This window comes from Protobothrops mucrosquamatus, unplaced genomic scaffold (genome assembly GCF_001527695.2).
Source record: "Protobothrops mucrosquamatus isolate PMUCROS unplaced genomic scaffold, P.Mucros_1.0 scaffold46, whole genome shotgun sequence".
Taxonomy (NCBI): domain Eukaryota; kingdom Metazoa; phylum Chordata; class Lepidosauria; order Squamata; family Viperidae; genus Protobothrops; species Protobothrops mucrosquamatus.
The window spans coordinates 1173483-1192574 of NW_015386428.1; the positions used below are offsets into that span (position 1 = coordinate 1173483).

The 19092-nt window shown below is 47.5% G+C and overlaps 1 protein-coding gene across 2 annotated transcripts; it reads right to left on the reverse strand.

The window, feature by feature from the left end:
* Positions 1–8320: 8320 nt before the first annotated feature.
* Positions 8321–15922, reverse strand: AK2 (adenylate kinase 2). Of its 2 annotated transcripts, none has more exons than XM_015811677.1 (6): positions 14137–14242; positions 13530–13640; positions 13186–13280; positions 12616–12688; positions 11002–11197; positions 8321–8573 (listed from the first exon to the last, which is right to left on the reverse strand). In XM_015811677.1, exons 1-6 carry the CDS (start codon positions 14209–14211, stop codon positions 8566–8568), a joined length of 558 nt encoding a protein of 185 aa, XP_015667163.1. In that variant the 5' UTR covers positions 14212–14242; the 3' UTR covers positions 8321–8565. The 2 variants fall into 2 exon arrangements, with proteins under 2 accessions (XP_015667163.1, XP_029139119.1); XM_029283286.1 differs by lacking the exon at positions 8321–8573 and adding an exon at positions 15806–15922 and having other exon boundaries at positions 10844–11197; positions 14137–14262.
* Positions 15923–19092: the final 3170 nt, after the last annotated feature.

Here is a 19092-nt window from a genome sequence, read left to right on the forward strand (position 1 = left end):
CCCCCCCCCTAATATGCAGAACTCTGCTTCCCTTGGGACTGCACTCACCTGACACTGTGAACAATTTATCTTTTAGTGTAGGATGTTGTGCAATCTCAATTTGTGATTTCTTTAGAATTCAGCGTGTGTCTTCTAACCACCAGACCCAAATGGCTAAATTAGCCCTGGGTGATCTGGCAGCCTGGTTAAACATCTGAAAGAGCAAGATAGTGAAGTTTGCATGCACCCCTGTCACACCCCTGCCACTGAGAGAGAGGGAGAGAGATAAAGAGATGGGTGGTTTTCACCCTTCAGAGGGAAGTTTCTTTAAGAGCCAGCTCTGTTCCCTGGGCAGCCCTCGCTGACTCTGCTTTTTTACAGTTTTATTGATAGTTTTGACTGGATAGTCATGTTTGCTTTTTAAATATTGTAAGTTATACGGACTCTTTTTTAGAGCCGGGTGGCTTTAAATTCCAGTACTGTGTATTAGGATTATGAGCCACATCTTCAGACTGGTTTGGGCATTTTTATCGACAGATCAAGCTCATAATAGCTTTTTAAAACTTAGCCTATTTAAAGATCGTATCAGATGTTTAGTTCATGACTCATGTTCAGCTGCTGTCCCAAGCTAAGCATTTCCAATTGTATAACCTTGAATATTGAATTCTGACTTTTAAAAAGAAATAGGCAACCATGCATTGATCGTGACTAAATTTAAAGTTCAGGTTAAAGTTTTCCATCCCACCACAATAATCTTGATCCTGATGTCTTTGCGGTCTTCTGGAGTATTAGCTGAACTATGAGAGTATTAAAGCATAAATCATGATTTATGAGCCAAGAGGGTTGAGTTCATACAACCAACCAAGTTATGCCTATTCCAAACCCAACCCAACCCAACTTTATGCAATGTACATGTTCACTGCTGGGCTACATTGAAACTATAAACCCATTTAAAAGAATTTTCAATTTTCAGTGCTTCTCAAAATGCAGACGCTGTTAAAAAAATAAATATTTTAAAATTTCTCAGTTTTGATTTCTAATAGAGTAAATATTGATAGATACAATCAACATAAACCAAAGCTCTTTGGGGTCTTCAATCATTTTCAAGAATGCAAAAGATTCCTAGTGGTTAAAGCACCAGGCGAGAAATCAGGAGACCAAAAGTCCCAGTCCCACCTTATAGCACAAAACCAGTTAGGGGATCCTAGGCCAGTCACTCTCTATCAGCCCTAGGAAACAGACAATGGCAAACCACTTCCAAAATCTTGCCAAGAAAACTGCCAGGTCTAATTCAGGCAGTTGCCAGGAGTCAACACCAACTTGAAGGCACCAGAACAAAAAGGGAAGGGGTATTTGAGACCAACGTATTTGAAAAATACCACCCCAGATAATCTTCCCTTAACTTCTTGTCCTATGGCTCCCCTCATCCACCAAGCTGCATACGGGAGGAGGATTAAACCCATTGGGAAGCCGTTGGCTCCTAGCTGGATCGGGGCAATACAGCTCCTGTCCTGGGTCCCAGGAATTACTTTTCCCACCAGCATCCCTGTGATGTTGACCTTTCCCCCTTGACAGGTGTTCACCTTAGTTGCAATCTAGCAAACAGATCATTGGTTAACTATTTCTCTGTGGCAACCAACATGATGGTCCAAAAAGAAGTGCATATGGTAGGCCAAAGCCCTTTTCTTCATCTCCCCCAAGGAAAATACCACTCTTCCTTTGCACTTCCTGGAAAAACATATTGCTCTTTCTTCTGACATGTACACATACAGTATTTGCCAAATGCAAGCAACAGCGTGCAGGAGGAAAGGGGGGGTGGCATTGAATCCCGAGCCCCTCTTTCCCTCCTTATTTCCTGCCAGAATGCAGAGGTTGCAGGCCAGAACCTGCCTGGGTGTTCAAGGATCTTTCACGGCCCTTTTGTCTTTCCTCCTCCACATAGGAGAGAAGGCAACAAGCTTGTCTGGTGATACATCGCATGTTAAAGCTTCAGTTTTAATTTCTGATTGCTCCCTTTGCGGGAACAGCAAAGCACTTTCCTCTTTCATGAAGAATGATTTGCAATTATCAGCCTTTCTGTGGGAAGAGCCACATAGGCCTTTTGGGTTGCTATGGGCAACTGCAGAATTTTCACTTGAAGCGAGCAAGAGTTGCAAATGTACTTGGGAAGGAACATGTTCTATCTAGTCGATTGCAGCCATTCCTAGGAAGTGGGATTGTGCAATGCCTATTTTGTCATAGGCAAGTCAACAGATGGCAACATTCAATGTCTAAGGTGCAGATTCCTAGTCCAGACAAAGGTTGCTGAGACAAAGTTGGTTGCTGTGCTTCCTAAAATTCCACAAACAGGATCCATTCAAGGCTCTTCTTTGCAGTGAGACTGATGAATGAATAGATAGGAAACCCTCCCCTCCCTCCATTTCCTTAGGAATCTTAGATTTAAGCGACAAGATTGCTTCAAGTTACAGTTTTACAGGTTTCATACACCCAAAGCCAATGCTTTGTTTGTGAGATTGTCCTGCTACTAGTTATTTAGAAGTGCTACTAAACAGAGGAGGGCTCACTTCTGCCTAGGGACAAGAGATGTCCTAAAGCTGTCAGCAGAAAGCTCTTCTGTGCTGGTATTTGCCAGGATTGTTATGGCCTTCAGGCATCTGTCTTAAAGAGTATGTAGCAAGTCTCAACATAAATTTTAATTTTGCCCCCAAAATTGCTCAACATAGTCAAAATTCCAGAAAGCCTCTGCATGACTCATTTAGCCACAGAGCCAAACACATTTAAATGGACCTTTCAAAATTGAAGCAGGTGGGCAGAAAGCCATATATGCTAAGCCATGATGTGGTTTGCTTTTGATTTAGGATGATATGTGAACCTAGCAACTGTGATTTGTTAATTATGGTCTGTGACTTAGAGTATTATGCAAGGCCAGCCAATTATAGCGTCAACCCTGCTAACATCGGATGTTCTTGCTTTGGCAACAGATGGAAATGCAGCCATTTTCTCCATTGCTTTTAGAATTAGTTGATGCTGGGTGGGGGAATTGGGATGAGAGTCCAGCTAGTCATAACAATAATAACTTAATCGTGGGAACCCAAGGACATTGGGCCCAGAGCTGATAGTGTTTTGGAGGGCTGGAGAGCTGGGGAGAAAGCCTGCGCTTCAAGTTAATTGGGGAATGTGATTTATGACTGTTTTTTGGAGGAGGGAATTGTACTTTGTTACTTTGTATCCAGGGGAGGGGAATTTAGTTTTTGGTTACAACTATGTAGTTCCGATCTGTTTCTCGAATAAAAGATTCTTTAAGGTAAACAATGCCTCGAAGTTCTTTTCAAGAGTTTCATCTGTCGGAACCATGACATATAGTTTACTCAACACATCCTAAATTAACAAACCATGATTTAGCATGATGCAAAACAAAAGCTATATGGTCAAACTGAAATTGTCCAGTTTGGCTCCCTCACTCAAGACAGGGCAATGCAACTTCTTTAAACTTTACTCACCCACTTCCCAAGCCTGGATGCATTTGACCTCATCATATGTTGCAGGATCAAAATTGGACAATTAACTGCCAAAGTGTCAGAACTCCTTCAGCTCTAAGCATTTTGGGGAAGATGTTCTATTTATATTTTTGATGATGAAGTGGCAGGAAATTGATGACCTTCTTTGCTTTTTGTGTGACTAAAAGCATAACAGCAGCTTTGCAGGGTGAAATTAAATCTACTGCAGGTCAGGATTTCGCTGAGGCTGAGAGGAGGTTCTGGCAGCCCTGCAATGCTCCTGCTTGCTTCTCATAAGGCTGGAGGGAGGGAATTGTATAACCAGTCCTGGGGCAGAATAAAGGACATTGCAGTGTAGTTCCCCTTATTAACCCTGCAGGTCAAAGGAGGAGATAAGCTGGGTTGGGATTCTTCCTGTACCCCTCACCCTTTCCCTTCCTGGCTGGACTTTCAGGAGCTTCACATGCACTTGCTATGGGTCTCACTCTCAGAGCTAAATTTTGCACAACCTACAGTAGAATAACATGCAACATGTAAAGTTCAGGAACACGAAAGGGCTCCTGTAAATGAAGCTAGGGTTGTGGCTGCATGAGCAGAAGTATCATTTCCCGGCAGCCTTCCACTTTCCTCTCTGTTGATCAGGTCGCCTCAGAAGAATAGACACGAACCTTGAAGAGGAGTTCTGACGTCCTCGAACGGGATGAGGATCAAGGGCTCGAAACTACTGTAAATCCTACAAAGGAAGTTCAGAGGACATGCCTCATTCTGAAAAGAGTAAACTGAGGGAGGACAAAAGCCATTTAATATTAAACAGAAGATCCAGATTTTTCTTGTCACAAAGACCAGGATGCAGAATTATGGACTTAGACTGCAGGCAGAGAGGTTCTGGCTAAACACGAAGAGTCCCTGATGGCTTGAGCATTTTGGCAGGGGGACCCATGAGCCTGAGAGGCAGAAGCTCTTCTTCACTGGATGTGCTCAACAGAGGTTGGACCGAGGACGTTTGAAAGAATCTTTCTGCACTGAGCAGGAAATTGGACATGAAGGTCTTCTCTGGGCCCCTCCAGTTCTGAGCGTTTCTGCTTCAAGCTAGTCAACAAGCAACTGCGCCCGTGTGTCTGGAGGCATCACAGTCAGGCCTGCAGAGTTGGGGAAAGTGAATGCTTAGCAAGATTGCCTGGAATTGCAGCAGGAACTGGCTACTCATTTGGAGCCAACACAAGCCAATGAATCTCCTGCATTCAAGGTTAGATTCTTGGATCTCAGCCCTCAATACAGGGACGAGATGGAGCGTGAGCAGAAAATGTCTCTGCGAGAGCATCTACATTCATAGCCACAGACCCAGGACTCTTTGGAAAGGGGAAATGAGGCGAGCTGGAGAAGGTTCCCACTCGAGTAGCTAGATGCAGCTGCAGGCAGGCAACTGGTATTGCTAAAAGCTTCCCTCCACCTGGATTGGCTTAAACCAAGATTGGCTTGCCAGAAGAAATCAACCATTATGCTTTGTGAAGTATAATAACAAGTTAATGAACATGGTAGGTTGTTTTGTGTCTTGGGCTTAAGAATGCATAAGAGGGACAGCTAGTTGGAGAAGAAGAGAAAGAAGACAACGATAGACAAGAATACGAATAAGGACATTTCAATCACAGAGATCAGAATAGCTAAAACAGTGCTTTTCCAGTGGTAAAATATGGTTGGGAAAACTAAGCATTTAGACAACAAGCAAAATAAGTTATGTATATGAATATTAATGATTACTAATAGCAACTGCGTATAGACTGAATTGATCAGAAATAAAGGCTGGACAAGTTCTTGAGGTGAAGATCAGCAAGCAGAAACTCACAAACCCTGGGCATGTGACATGAAATGAATACGCTTGGCAAGGTTGAGAAGTATAACTGCCAAGGCAACAAGAACACAACTGGTGTTGATGAATGAGCTCAAAGACATTGTTAGAATCACCTTGGAAGAGCTATCAATTATAACTGAGGTCAGGATTGTAAGCATTCTTCCATGCCCAACTCTATGGCACCCATCCCAAGGGTTTTTTTCAGAAGTATTTGACAAGCCACATGTCTCTGATCCTATACTTTGCATTTGTTTCTTGAATAAAGCGCTTTAGTTTGCCTCCACTAAACTTCAGTGTTATTTTTAGTTATTTCTCTAACTTATCAAGATGATTTTAAATTTTGTTTCCTAGTCCATTACCTGTTGCACCCAGTTTTGTGCCAGATGCATACAGTATCTAAAAAACATTTTCTGGCTTCTGGTTTTGCGCAATAGTGCAGCAGCTGAGGGATTGCAGGGTTCCGCAAGGAAAAGATTTTCAATAAATACAAAGGGGTGAAACCCTCCCACAAAAACATCTTACTGGATTTGTCTCTTGTACTTACAAACCATCTACAAGACTATGGGAAGACTTTTTGGTCCAGCGGGAGCATACAGATTAGGAAAGATGTTTGGCAAAAAAAAAAAAAAAAAAAGGCTAAAGTTAGAATTAAGAAATTAGATGATGGGATTTATCAGATGGAATATCTGAAGATTAAACATTTGTTTGAATATGGTTAAAAAAATAGAAAAATTCTGGATATAAATGTATTTTAGTTTAAGAGGGATGGACCCCTCAAGTAACATAGTATTTTTTTTTGTGATATGAGAAATATAAAAATGTTGGGATGGTTTATATGAGGGAAATGTTTTAGATATTTAAGTGTAATTGATCTTGAGAAAATCTCAAATGATAAAAATGTTTTGAATAGATTCAAAAGATTAGATAATTGGATTTATTAGATGGACTATTTCTCAAGTAGTATACTATTTCCTTCTTTTTCTTCTCTTTTTTTGTTGCTTTTTTTTAAGATATGAGAAATGTAAATTTGTTGGGATAGCTTCTATGAGGAAAAAGACAAAGGGGAGAATTTTGCAATGTTGGAAGAGCGATGATAGATAAGGAGGTCTGATTAATAGGCAACTTAATTTTTCGGTAACCTGATGCTTTCCAGGATGTTGAACTTTTTCCCTACTGGCATGGCCCAAGCTGAGGATGGGGAAAGTTGTAAACACACCTATAAAAATTCAGGGCAGAAGGGTGTCCACCCTGCTATCAAGTTGGAAAGACAATGGAAGATTTTCCTCACTGCTCAGTCGCCTCCCTCTTGACGGCTCTCGCTCTCCTCAGGAGCAGCCCCTTCTCCCCAGCCCCTCCCGCTGCTTCCTCGGCCAATGGAGTCCTCTCCTTCATGAACACTGCTTTCCAGCCTACCGGAGGTTCGCCATTTCCCATGGAAACAGTTGCTATGGTAGTGCAAGTGGGGAACTCCATCTTTTGGTCCTTCTTACCTCAGCATCTTCACCGCCTCTGGCAACTGCAGCTTGTGAGCTCCTTAAAGCCTGCATGAAAGGACTCACAATGGGTGGCCACGCTCTGCTACTCTGTTCTGCCAGACTAGAGTCCTGGCTACTGGAAGTTAAGAGTGGGTTCAGGCCCAATATTAATAGCAACTTTATTGATGATGCTGCCCTGGAGAAGTGGAAACTGGCAACCACTCCCGTTGAGAGATGGGATGAGATAGGAGGAGGCTCTTGGCTTTGTGCCTTCAATATCTGAGGGAGCAAGGGTCCATGAAATGGATTAAAAAAAAAAAGTTGGCCTCAGAAGGATAAAAGCTTAAAGTGCCTGTGATTACCGCCCTGAGTCCCGCAAGGGAGATAGGGCGGTATATAAATTTAATAAATAAATAAATAAATAAATAAATTAAAAACTTTTGAGAAAAAAAAAGACTTTCTTTGATCCCTGCCTATGAATAGCCCAAGATATACCTTTCCTCACCAATGTTCACAAAGCTGCCAAGATGAGAATCACTTGACCCAAGAATAGTTCAGAGCCAGCTGTATGGACTTGCCTACTGGAAACCTCTGCACAGGGGTGGTGGAAAGAGATCTTTCCACCTAGGGTTAACAATAACAATAATAGAGTTGTAAGGGACCTTGGAGATCTTCTAGTCCAACCCCCTGCTTAGGCAGGAAACTCTATACCATTTCAGACAAATGGCTATCCTTCTTAAAAACCTCCAGTGTTGGAGCATTCACAACTTCTGGAGGCAGGTTGTTCCACCGATTGTTCTGTCAGGAAATTTCTCCTTAGTTCTAGGTTGCTTTTCTCCTTGATTAGTTTCCATCCGTTGCTTCTTATCCTGCCTTCAGGGGCTTTGGAGAAGAGGTTGACCCCCTCTTCTTTGTGGCAGCCCGAGATATTGGAAGACAGCTATCATGTCACCCCTAGTCCTTCTTTTCATTAAACTGGACATACCCAATTCGAGCGACCGTTCCTTGTATGTTTTAGCCCCCAGTCCCCTAATCATCTTTGTTGCTTCTCTTCACTCTTTCTAGAATCTCAACATCTTTTTTACATTATGACGACCAAAACTGGATGCAGTATTCCAAGTGTGGCCTTACCAAGGCCTTGTAAAGTGGTATTAACACCTCATGTGAACAGGGGTTAATGCAGCCTAGCACTGTATTGGCTTTTTTTGGCAGCTGCAGCACACGGCTGGCTCCTATTTAAGGGATTGTCCACTAGGACTCCGCGATCCCTCTCACGGGTTCTCCAGCCAACCCAGGGAGAAGCCACGTGGGCAGGAGGAGGCAAAGGATGAACCCAGAGTTTTAGGGGCTCCGTTGCAAGGGAGCCTCAGACACATGTTGGGAACAGAACCAAGGCCATCTAAAAACCTTGGAAATAACCAGGAGAAAAGGCACTAGCAGTCAAGCTTGGTAGATCCTGCTTTCCTAAATGCTAAAATTTTTGAAAGATTACAAATAACAGATTTCACAATTAAGCACTCTGCCCCTCAAGCCTGCAGCAATACTTTATTCTTATCTTCCTGATTTGCTTTTCTTAAAAAACAGGACTTCCTCCTTAGTGCAATTCTGGAGAGAACCCCAACAGTTGGCAATTTCCTTCCCTCTTTTGATGAGGCCTTCCATTTCACCCCCACCCTCATTCTCTGTTCTAAGAACAAAGCTGGGGGGGGGGCAGTTGTTGAACATGTCGTGCTTGATGCAGTCGTGGGCTGTTTGCTGTCTGGAATCACACGGCTGAAATGAAGACAAATATAAAGAAGAGAAACAATCCTTAAAAACTCATAACAAACCATACTTTATAGCAGACAGGCAGCAGAGACGTACGGCTTAGAAGCAAAGCAGGCACTTGAACAGCTCTGTTCTTCATAAGGAATTAGGTCCTACCTTTTGTTGCATTTATCTCAGGGTGCCTTATAATGCACACGAAAGCAGTTTGCAGCAAGGAACACCAGGGCAATAATAACCTTTTTCTCTAACATGGCCTGCCAAGATGTTGGGGACTGAAATTCCCAGAATTCCTTGTGTGGCCAAAGCCACCAGGAGCTGGGAGCCAAGGGCAGCTGGAGGCTCTTAGCCAAAAATCCTAAGAGGCAAAAATAGTGGGGACCAGGTCACTTTAAAAAGAAAGCTGCTTACTCACCTGAAATGGAAATGTTCTTTAAAAGCATTGAGAAAAGCAGAAGTAAAATTGGGAGCAGAAATTTGGAGGTGTTTTAATTATCTTAATCAGCTGCTTTTGGTCCCCAAATCATAGTCTTCTTGAAACTTTGTGGGGAAGGACTATTCTGGAAACTGGAACCCTTAAGATCCACATGATAGCTTTATATATTTATTATATTAATTTATGTGGCCATCCAAGTCACATTTGCAACTTTAGAGTTGGGAGTGATCAGCAATGTGCAAATAGGATTGTTAACAATCACTAAAAAAGTAATTTCTGGTAGAAATGTTAATTCACTGTCTTCCTTTCTTTTAAAGGCTGAAAAACTCTCTGTGACCTATTATGTTGGTGGTGCTGCATTTCCTTGCCGGGCAGGAGATGACTTTGGCTGCTTAGAATTCCTCAAAGGGAGAACTTCACTCTTTGAGGAGAACAGAAACATAAATCGCAGGAGGAAAAAAGGAAGGAAAACACAGATCGGTCGAGAGAAAGGCTTCCTCCACTTCTCAATCCCACCAAACACTGGCTGCCTTCTGACCCCCAAGCGCAGCTGAATGACCAACCAGCTACTGACCATCCTCTTGGGCAGCGCTTCTGTCCTGGCCGTATGTCTGAAGTGCAGGGAAGTGAAGGAACGTTGCACCAAACCAGCCCAGCAAGAGCCTCCAAGAGGGAGGCAGAGTTCAGGCGCTCCCTCCCTGCTGGTCGGCAGAGGCTGCCAGGTGGGCCAGGAGAGGCTGGTGCGGACGGAGCCGAGGCTGGCTCAAGGGCAGCTGGGGGCTCTTGGCCAAAAATCTCAAGAGGCAAAAATAGAAAAGGGGAAAAGGGCCCGCTCGCCCCCCCCCAACAAAAGGGCATTAGGCAGACAGCCAGCAGCCACTCCATTCCAGGAGCAAAGTGTGACACAGCAGGATGTGGCATAAGAGGCTCAACACTGACCAAAGACCCAAGTAGGAAGGACAGACAGTTCTGTGGCTTTGACCCCCGTGGCACAGCCACTCGGCCTCGATGCAGCTTGAAAATCCTGAGCCAGCTTTCTCGCATTCGTTATGTGATGACAACAACATCACATAACCAATGTGGAACTCCCAGATTGATCATTGGCCTCAGTAAAGATTCTTCTTCCCTGGAATTCTACATGAAGAAAATCTGAATTCTCCACCCCAAAAAACTGTCCAGAATGTACCAACTTCCCCATTTTACTTAAAGTGTATTTGCGTGGAACACACAAAACCCAGTCTCCAACCCCTTAGAAATGTTACCACCCACTTCCCATCTCCAAGTCACTTCTTCTAAAGATCCATAACTACATGAATTTTTATTTTTTATACATGAAATAGATAAAGCAGCCTCTGCATTCTACGTCGCCTACAAAAGCTTTTCCTTTCGTCTCCAGCTTATGATTGTGTGGGACAAAGCCTGCCTTGGGGACATCTTATGCTGTGCCAGTCAGTTCCACTTGACCCAGGCAGGAAAGGAAAAGAAGAATTCAAACCTCTGTGAATCACCCAAGCAAACAAATCTGCTTATGTAACCTCCCTCTTAAGCTGTGGCAGCCTTCCGTGTTTTGTGGTTACAGAGCCAGAACTTGTGGCCAGCCACTTTCCTGCTATTCAGGTGGGGCCTTCAGGACTGCTGTAAAAGTTGATCCATAGCCGGAAAAGCAGAAACTGCAGCATTTCCTGATTTAACCAATTCTCCAGGTATGTCAAATGCCTTTTTGCCTTTGCCTGAATAGGTTTCCAGGCTCCCCGTCTGGACTGCAGTGCGCCCCCCGCTGGCCAGCTGCGCACACAGCCACAGAGAGTTCCCGTGTATTAAAAAAAGAAATATCCGTTACAAATGAAGAGTCACACGTCTGTTTAATGGACTGCTTGTACAGCCTTTCTCCACAATTGCTTTGCTCCTACTCCCACAGCATTCTTTCTTGCTGACCCCAGAAGACAGGAAAGGAGAAGAAAGGAAGAGAAGAGCCTTATATGAACATAACCAGGTCTTTACTTGTTGCTTTTGAGAAAGCTGCCAGGATGCTGGCAAAAACCACATCTGGAGACTGGGAAGCATCAATAGCTGTATGGATTCCACGCCGGGAGTAGTAGTCTACCAGCGGACTGGTCTGGGTGTGATAAGCCTTCAGGCGTGTTTTCAGCGCTGCTTCGTTGTCATCTGACCGGCGGATCAGAGATTCCCCGGTGACCTGGCAAGGGCAGCAATTTGTCAGCGAGGGCACCAGCCAAGGACCCACCACTGTTCAGCATTTCTGAGCTGGAAAAACCTGGCACCCAACCCTTAACGACACGGACGTCAAGCCACCCCAAGCAGCTGAAGGCACAAAGCCCCTCTGAGCTGATTCCCAATCGCTCCGTCCCTCTTTTCAGCCAAGCATGAGGCTGCTGCTGGGGTCAGTGACTTGGCCTGGCATTGAATTGGGCAACTCTTACAGCAGGGGTGTCAAACTGCCGGCCCACGGGCCAGTTGCATCATGCAGAAGCTGCGCCCACCCCAGCTCTGGCAATGCAAAAAAAGTTGCGATACGTCGCAACACATCACGTGACGTGGCGAATTTGACACCGTGTCTTACAGGGAGTCCTTGGCACATTATCAGTCATTTAGTGACCACCTGAGGTTATGGCAGACCTCCAGAAAGCTACCTATGGCCCTGTTTCAAAGTTCTGATATCACCCAACCCCCGTGGCCACAGGGCTGCATTCTGGGCATTCAGCAACCGGCCCTCCCATCGATAGCTGGAGCACCCATGGCTGCAATCCACAATGCTTTTGCCAGAAACCAGAATTCACTTCCTGGTTCCAACAAAACCAACGAACAAGGGGTTCGCTTAACAACTGTGGCATTTGCTGAATGACTGCAGGGTTCATTTAATGACTGCCCCCTAAAACGTAAGATTGGGTCCAGTCACAGGATGACCCTCTTTATGACCGTCATGACTTACAAGCGTAATTGCCAGGCTTGTGGACTCCCTGCATCCTGTTTGACCATTCACCTCCCGCTGGCCATCCCTACAGTGGGGGTCCTCACAGCAGTGTCCAGTGAGGCGGGTGTGCCAAGGCCTGCCTGCGCAACCCCTGGGCCCTCTCCCAACGCCTGGCTTGAAAGCAACCCAGAGAAGGCCGCCAGCTGGAAGCTGAGCGATGGTGACAGCTCCTGGGCTGACCTTCCTCCTGCCTCTGGCATATTAATTTGTTCATGAATGAATTTTCTATAGCCACCCATTTCAGTCAATGACTCTGGGCGGCTTGCAAATCAAAAAATATATTGAAATTAAAATGCTAAAAACATCTTAATACAATAAAAACCTTCAAAACAAACACACACACAACAGCTGAGTTCCTTAGCCAGTTAGCAGTACCGCAAGGGAGCTGGGCACAGCTTAGCACAGTCAGCCATCCAGGCTCAGGAACACAGCCCAGTTTTAGGGCCTTAGAAAAGACTAACAGGGTTGGAGCCATTCTGATCTCCAAGGGGAGGATGTTCCACCCTGCAGGGGTCACGGTGAAAAAACAACAACGTCTAGTTCCCACCCACCCCAAAGATATCCTAAGGCTTTAGAACAACTAGAAGGATTTCAATACAAACCCCCAAAGGGGAGACACATACATCGTCCTTCATATGGATCTTGGGTGGGTTGAATTCCTCATGGTAGGAACGGCCACTTCCTGGGTGGATTAGCCTGGAAGGGAAACACAGAAAAGCCTCACCCCTCTTTCATCTGCAGCACCTATATGGGGCAAAGCTAGTCTACAAGCACTATAATTTAAAACCTTTGCAATTTCCAAAGGTTAGGAAAGCAATTTTTCATAAATGAAAAGGAAACAGAAGGGTACAAAGAGGGAATATGTTGGGAACATCACTACAGCACTGGTAAAATCAAGGGAGTGATGCAAGGCCACCAAGGATGGGGAGTTTTCTTTTAGCACACACTCACACACATACACAGATGACTTGGATTTGCAGCATAACTAAAAGTTTCAATATGTAGGACTCCAGGTATTTCCTATTTAGTCACTGACCACTGATCACATTGGGCTGATCTGCTCCCCTTGTATTACAAAATATGCTTCTAAGTGGGCAAACTTTCCTTTATAAGACGCTTTCACACACTCTGCCCTTGGCTTTGTAGCACGGTGGTCAAAGACAGCAACACCACCCAAGGAAAATGACAGTTACCGTCCAGTGATTCTCCGGATGAGCAAGGAGTCAGCAATGCTGAATTCGATGACTGAATCTAGTTTCTCTTTCCTCTTCACCATCAGCTCGTCCAGCTGTAAAATTGTGAAAGGAAGGCAGCCTAGTGAGCTAATTCGCACCGAAGCTCACCAAATCTCTTCTGGGCCAAGGCAGATCTTTGCAGCCGGCAAACGGAGTCAAAGGCAGAGCACGTTCCCTTCTTGGTTCTTCCGACAGGACTAAGGCCCCCTCCCAGGACATGCCTCCTTGAAGTACTGGCAACACGCAGGGTGTCCGCTTTGCACAGGGCACAAGTGATGTCCGAGCCCAAGGAGATCACTTACCATCTCTGCTTGTCGCACAGTGCGAGGGAACCCGTCCAAGAAGAAGCCATTTTTGCAGAGGGGGGTCTCGAGGTTCTTCTCAATCAGCTCTACCACCATCTCATCACTCACCTAATAAAAGAGGAAGGGGAACCCACTGAGTGCAGCAGCTGCTGGGTCCACTCAAATCCACTAACAAATTATCTTTGTGGTGATCCCGGCCACAGCTGATTTACAAACGCCTTGCTCAACCTGCCTGTTTGGGTGCAGCTTTACAATGTTTAAGCCTTTAATTCAAAGAGCAAAAGATACTATTAGAACAGAACAAGCCAGCGTCACACCCTGCCCCACCCCTGACACTTTCCAGAATTGGACCTAATGGGATTCTGGTCCGTTCAAAGGCATCTGTGGAAGCCACGGTTTCCACGCCTCCTGCCACTGTGCAATGAGGTCATGATGCTCCTCCCTGCCCTGCAAGTCCCCATCGGCCTGTTATTTGGGGAACAATGTGACAGGACAGGAGAGGCTGGTTTATGGCAACATTCAGTAGACAGAGTCTTCTTCTTCTTGAACTTTTGGAAAGCACAGCCCAAAAACTACCACAGAGGAAGCTACTCTCCTCACTCACCAGCTTCCCAGCATCCATCGTCTCCTTCAACCTCTTCCCCAGCTCTGAGCCCGAAGCCACCATCGCCCTCAACATATCTCCCGTAGCCAGGTGGCACACACAGTACGTTTCAGCGAGACGAGGAGCCTGGACAAGAAAGAAGAGTCAGCAGTTCTCGGTTATATACAGGTAGTCCTCGACTTACGATTGTAATTGAGCTTGCGATTTTGGTCATAAGTCATGACGTTAATAAAGCAAGTTACCACACAACGGTCCAATTTTAAAACCCTTATTGTGGCAGTCATTAAGCAAACACCATGATTATTAACCAAGCTCATTGTTCAATGGGGGGGGGAAATGGAACAAGTTCAAATCTGGGTCTTAGGTAACTTTTTCAAGTCCATCATAACTTTGAACAATCACTAAGCAATCAGTTGTAAGTCAGAACTATCCGTACTTTCATTGTGCTTTATTTTTTTGTAGCAAATTGTTGAACTAAAGAATATGGCTTTTGATTTAGTATGAGGAAATATAATTTCTTTTGCATCTTAACGCTTTCATGTATCTTAAAAAGAAGAAAATACTAAGGAATACTTCATTATTCCTTTTCCACTAAAGATTTCCATTTTTATGGGCTACAGATAATCCTTGGAGGAAATAAAGCTTCCCTTGATCAATCAGCCAGGAGGTCCAGTAATAACAACCTGTTCCCAACAGCAGAACAGCATTCTGTCAGAAGTCTTCAAAAGGCTCAGAGGGATAAACTTCCTGGTCCCTAGCAGGTCAGGGCGACCAAGTACCCTGCCTCTCACCCCACTCCGCACCCCGGCCAGCCTGGAGGGCCAAGGAAGCCAGGCGCTGCCTCCTTTGCTTTGCACCTCTGGCCCAGGAGGAGCGTCCCAGGGACGCCGGGCTGGGGCCGAAGGATCGGTCGGGGAGCCTGACGGCCGAATCTGGGAGCTGCCCGGAGACTCCCGGCTCTGCATCTTTGCAGGGCACAGCGGAGCCCGGGGCTGCCGTCCCCGGAGAGGTCTTGCCGAGATGGGCCAGAGAAGCCCGTTTCGCAAGGCATCGCCTCGGACACGCCGCCCCGCCCCGCCCTGCCCTGCCCGGCGATGCAACGGGCGAAGGCCTCGCTGGGAAGAGAGCCAGGCAGGGAAGCGCTGGCTTCGCCGAGAGAGCAGCTCTGGCCCAAAGGCGGCCGGACACTGCGGACTCCGGCTCAGGGCAACTGCTGGCCGACGCTGCGCCTTTCGGGGCTGCACCTGGAAGGAAGCGCTTCGACTCCGCTCTTTAAAGCGAGGGGCCACCGCCGTCCTGCTCTGGGCCGGCGCTGCTCAGCCGCGGCCGACTTCAGCGCCCGGAATCCCCCCGCCAGCATGAAGAATCTGCCCCCGCCCGCGCGCCCCCTTCCCCGCAGACGCCCGCCCAGCCCACCGGCCCCGGGCTCCTTGCCGAGGCGCCCCGCCCGGGCCCGGCCACGGGCTGCTCTGCCAGGCGGGCCCGCTGCCCTCCCCCGAGCTGCGCCGCCGGAGCCCCCGCCCCGCCCCGCCCCGCCCCGCCCGCGGAGCGGCTCCCCCGCAGGACCCGAGCGGGCCCCCCTCCGTCGCCTCCTCCGAGCCGGACTCTGCCGCCGCGGGCCTGGGCGCTTCTGGGGACAGCCGGGCCGGAGCGACCAAGGAAAACTCACCTGAGTGCCCTTCCCGGCCCCGGGCGGCCCCAGGAGCACGGCCCGCACGCCCTTCCGGGCCCCGCGCCCCAGCGCCTCTCGCCCGCCTTCCGCGCTCGGAGCCATCGCGCCGCTCGCCCGGACCCTCCCGCGCCGCCACCTGACCCAGCAGCCGAGCGCGGGACACCCGCCCCGCGCGCCTGGCCATTGGGGCGACGGCCGTCCCTCAGGCGGCGTGTACGGCTTTTGCCCAATCACTTTATCGCGGCGGCGAGATCTTGCCTCTGATTGGGCGTCCCGCCCCAAAAGGAGGCAGGGATGGTAGAGCTGCGCCTGCGCACTCTCTGGCAGGGAGTGGCTTTCGTTCTTGGGCTGCGTGACCATTGATTGGACCACGCAAATGTATTCCCGGAGAATGGGAGGAAAAGATCCTGCGGCTCCCCCGCCTGGTAATCGGAAGGTGGCGCTCGCGTGCTCCCTCCGGGCGGGTTTACCAGGCTCGGAAACGGATTCAGGCAACGTTTGGGAGGAATTCTGGGAGTTGAAGTCCTCTCAAAGTCGCTGAGCTTGAGAAACGCTGTTCTGCTCTATACTGTGTTGAATCCCTTGATCAGCACCTGTTGGAGCTCCACCTGGAGCTCTGCGAGTGACTCACTGCAGCGTGCTTCCTTAAGCCAATGAGCACATCACTTGGACCCTCTGCCATTGTTGGCTTTCTGGCCGAAGATTTTTCCACCACAAGCGACACTCGTTGCCTCCACTTCTGCTGCTCTTCTATTCGTTGCATTTTAAAAGCAACCCCAACCTGTCCGTATCCACGCCAGAGTGCTTGCCCTTTGGAGGGGCAACACGTTGGCGCCCTCTAGGGATCAGACCCCAACATAACAGGTACTCCTCCAGTTACGGAACTAAGATTTCTATTCTTAGGCAAGGAGGTTGTGAAATGAGTTATGCCCGAATTTTATGACTTCTTTTGTCATAGTCATTTAGCGAATCACTGCACTTGCGAAGCGAATCACGTAGCCCAGTGGTGGCAAACCTATGGCACGGGTGCCAGAGGCGGCACTCAGAGCCCTCTCTGGGGGCACGCGTGCCGTCGCCCCAGTCCTAGGCCTTCAGCTGGGTTTTATAAAACTTTTTCGCTTTAGGCCTCCGCTGCCATGTCAAAAAAAAAAAAAAGGTTCAATCAGTCAATTTCAACTTCTTGCAGGAAAAAAAAGGTCTTGCAAAGTTGGAATTGATTGATTGAACTTTTTAGTCCCACCCAGTCTATCATTACCCCAGCCACGCCCACCCGGCACTCAACGATGCATAAGTGGGTTTTGGGTTGCAGTTTGGGCACTCAGTCTCTAAAAGGTTCGCCATCACTGACGTAGCCGTTACGTGAATCCGGCTTTCCCATTGACTGCTTGTTGGAATCTTGCGAATGGCGATCACGTGGCCCCGGGATTCTGCAACCATGGTAAATACATGCTGGCTGTGTCCAGTGATACTGCTCTCACAATATATAAAATCAAAATAGCCGACATGATCTGGGAGAAGCATGGTGGTTTTCCTTGGTAGTAAAATAGCCTAATGGGGAAATCTGTTTCTGAAGGGTGCCCCAAACCTTAAGTGAATCTTTGTGCTCTCCATGAGTGGGGCCCACCCTGTATCTTTCTAACCACTTGCCATTACTCTTGGCAAGGGACCTTCTGAGGATAGACAGAGTGCCTGGGGAGATGAAGACCAGCTGCAGCGGACTCCTTAATCACAGGGGTCTCTGCCTTGCAGAATCCAGTTGTGGAAATGGGTGTGGGTATGCAATTCTATGTGAAGGGTTCTGTCATCTTGTGTTGACAACTGGTTTAGGAAGAACAGTTGGTAAAATTCCTGTTTTCCACTGTACTGCTAGCCTGGGTGCTTCTGAGGTGAAAGCCAAGCTTTTAGGTTTTATTGCTTTTTTCTCATTTAACAATGGCTTTTTGCTTTTGAAAACATGCTTGTGCAGAACCTGGCATTACTGTAGGTGAAGGCAAAAAAGGCATATAAGCAGTAAGAAAGAGAAAGAAGCTATATAAAATTCACATAAAACATTCCATTTTAATATGCCCATGTAATGTAATGCAGAAATGTATAAAAAGTCACAGCTGACAGTAAATAAATCCTCTTGCTGAGGGATGGATCCTGTTTGGCGTCCTTCCTCGGGAAGACCCCTGATCTGCAACTGCTTCTCCTGGCAGAGGGCAACACATTTGGGGAACTGCTTCCACCCCCAAAGAAAATCCTCAGCCAGAAGCCCCTGTGGCCTCCCTCTTCCCAGCCTCTGGACCACCAGTTCAGCATCTCTCCGTGACTCGTGCTTTGTTTCTTCCCCGTCAGCCAATCGGATTGCTGGGCTTGGTCACCATGGCGACTCTTGTGAGGAGAGATGCGGGGTGGGGCAATATATAAGGGACCAGCATCCACCCAGAGCTGAAGATTAGCTGGTGCTGCTTTGCATGGTGTAGGCTTTGGAGGAGGAGGAGGAGGAGGAGGAGCCACTGCCGAAGCCTATCATTTACTCTTGGGAGACCCATGGGCAAAATCCGTTTAAATGCTTTTTAAGGTGGGCGGAAGGGAGGAGAGGGGTCGAGTAGTAGGCCTGGGGGAGGGCTTGGATTGTGGCTTAGGGGAGAGGGAGCTGGCAGGTTCTGATCCTCCTTCCTGTCTCCCGCCTGCCCCTCTGCAGAGACCTCGGATCCCCAGCAGCAACTGCGCCTCGGGGTGTTGCAGAAGCTCAGAGTTCACCGGAGAACCCCCCTGGCATTACACCTAGCCCCCTGGGAAGGAGGAAGGCTTCGGGACGGTGAGCCCCCCCCGGGCAAGGAATGGGGGGGCAGGGAGGGAATGGGGAAGCATCCTGCCCCCCCCAAGCATGGAAAAAGGCCAGGAGCAACGGAGATCTGCTGCTCCCTCTTGTCTGACCCATTAAACGCTTTAATATCCGTCTGACATGTGGGGACATGCAAGAGAGCCTGGCAGGGGAGGCAGATTTTGGCCTGCACTGGAGAGAATCTCACAAAAGCTCACTTTTTAAAAAGAAATGCCATAAGTATTTAAAGGACAGTAGAGACACACACACAAATATAAACATGCACTTTCTCAGATAACTTTTATCCAAATTGTTATCCCATTTAACTCCCTACCAAGTTTTATTCTTCCAGGCTTGGTACGGGTGGGTGGATTGAACGGGGATTTCCGCAAGTGACTAAGGGCTGGTCTGGGAACAGGATTTTTTCCTCTGAATGAACTTGATGAGATGTCTCAGTCTCAGAGGGTTTCCACAG

Excerpts from the sequence above, each read along its gene's own strand:
- AK2 (XM_029283286.1), bottom strand. The coding sequence starts at position 15,910 with ATGGCTCCGAGCGCGGAAGGCGGGCGAGAGGCGCTGGGGCGCGGGGCC. Across the intron at positions 13,281-13,529 it reads CTGTGCGACAAGCAGAGATG|CTGGACGAGCTGATGGTGAA; the intron begins GTAAGTGATCTC and ends ACAATTTTACAG. Across the intron at positions 11,198-12,615 it reads AGATCCATATGAAGGACGAT|GTCACCGGGGAATCTCTGAT; the intron begins GTATGTGTCTCC and ends TGCCCTTGCCAG.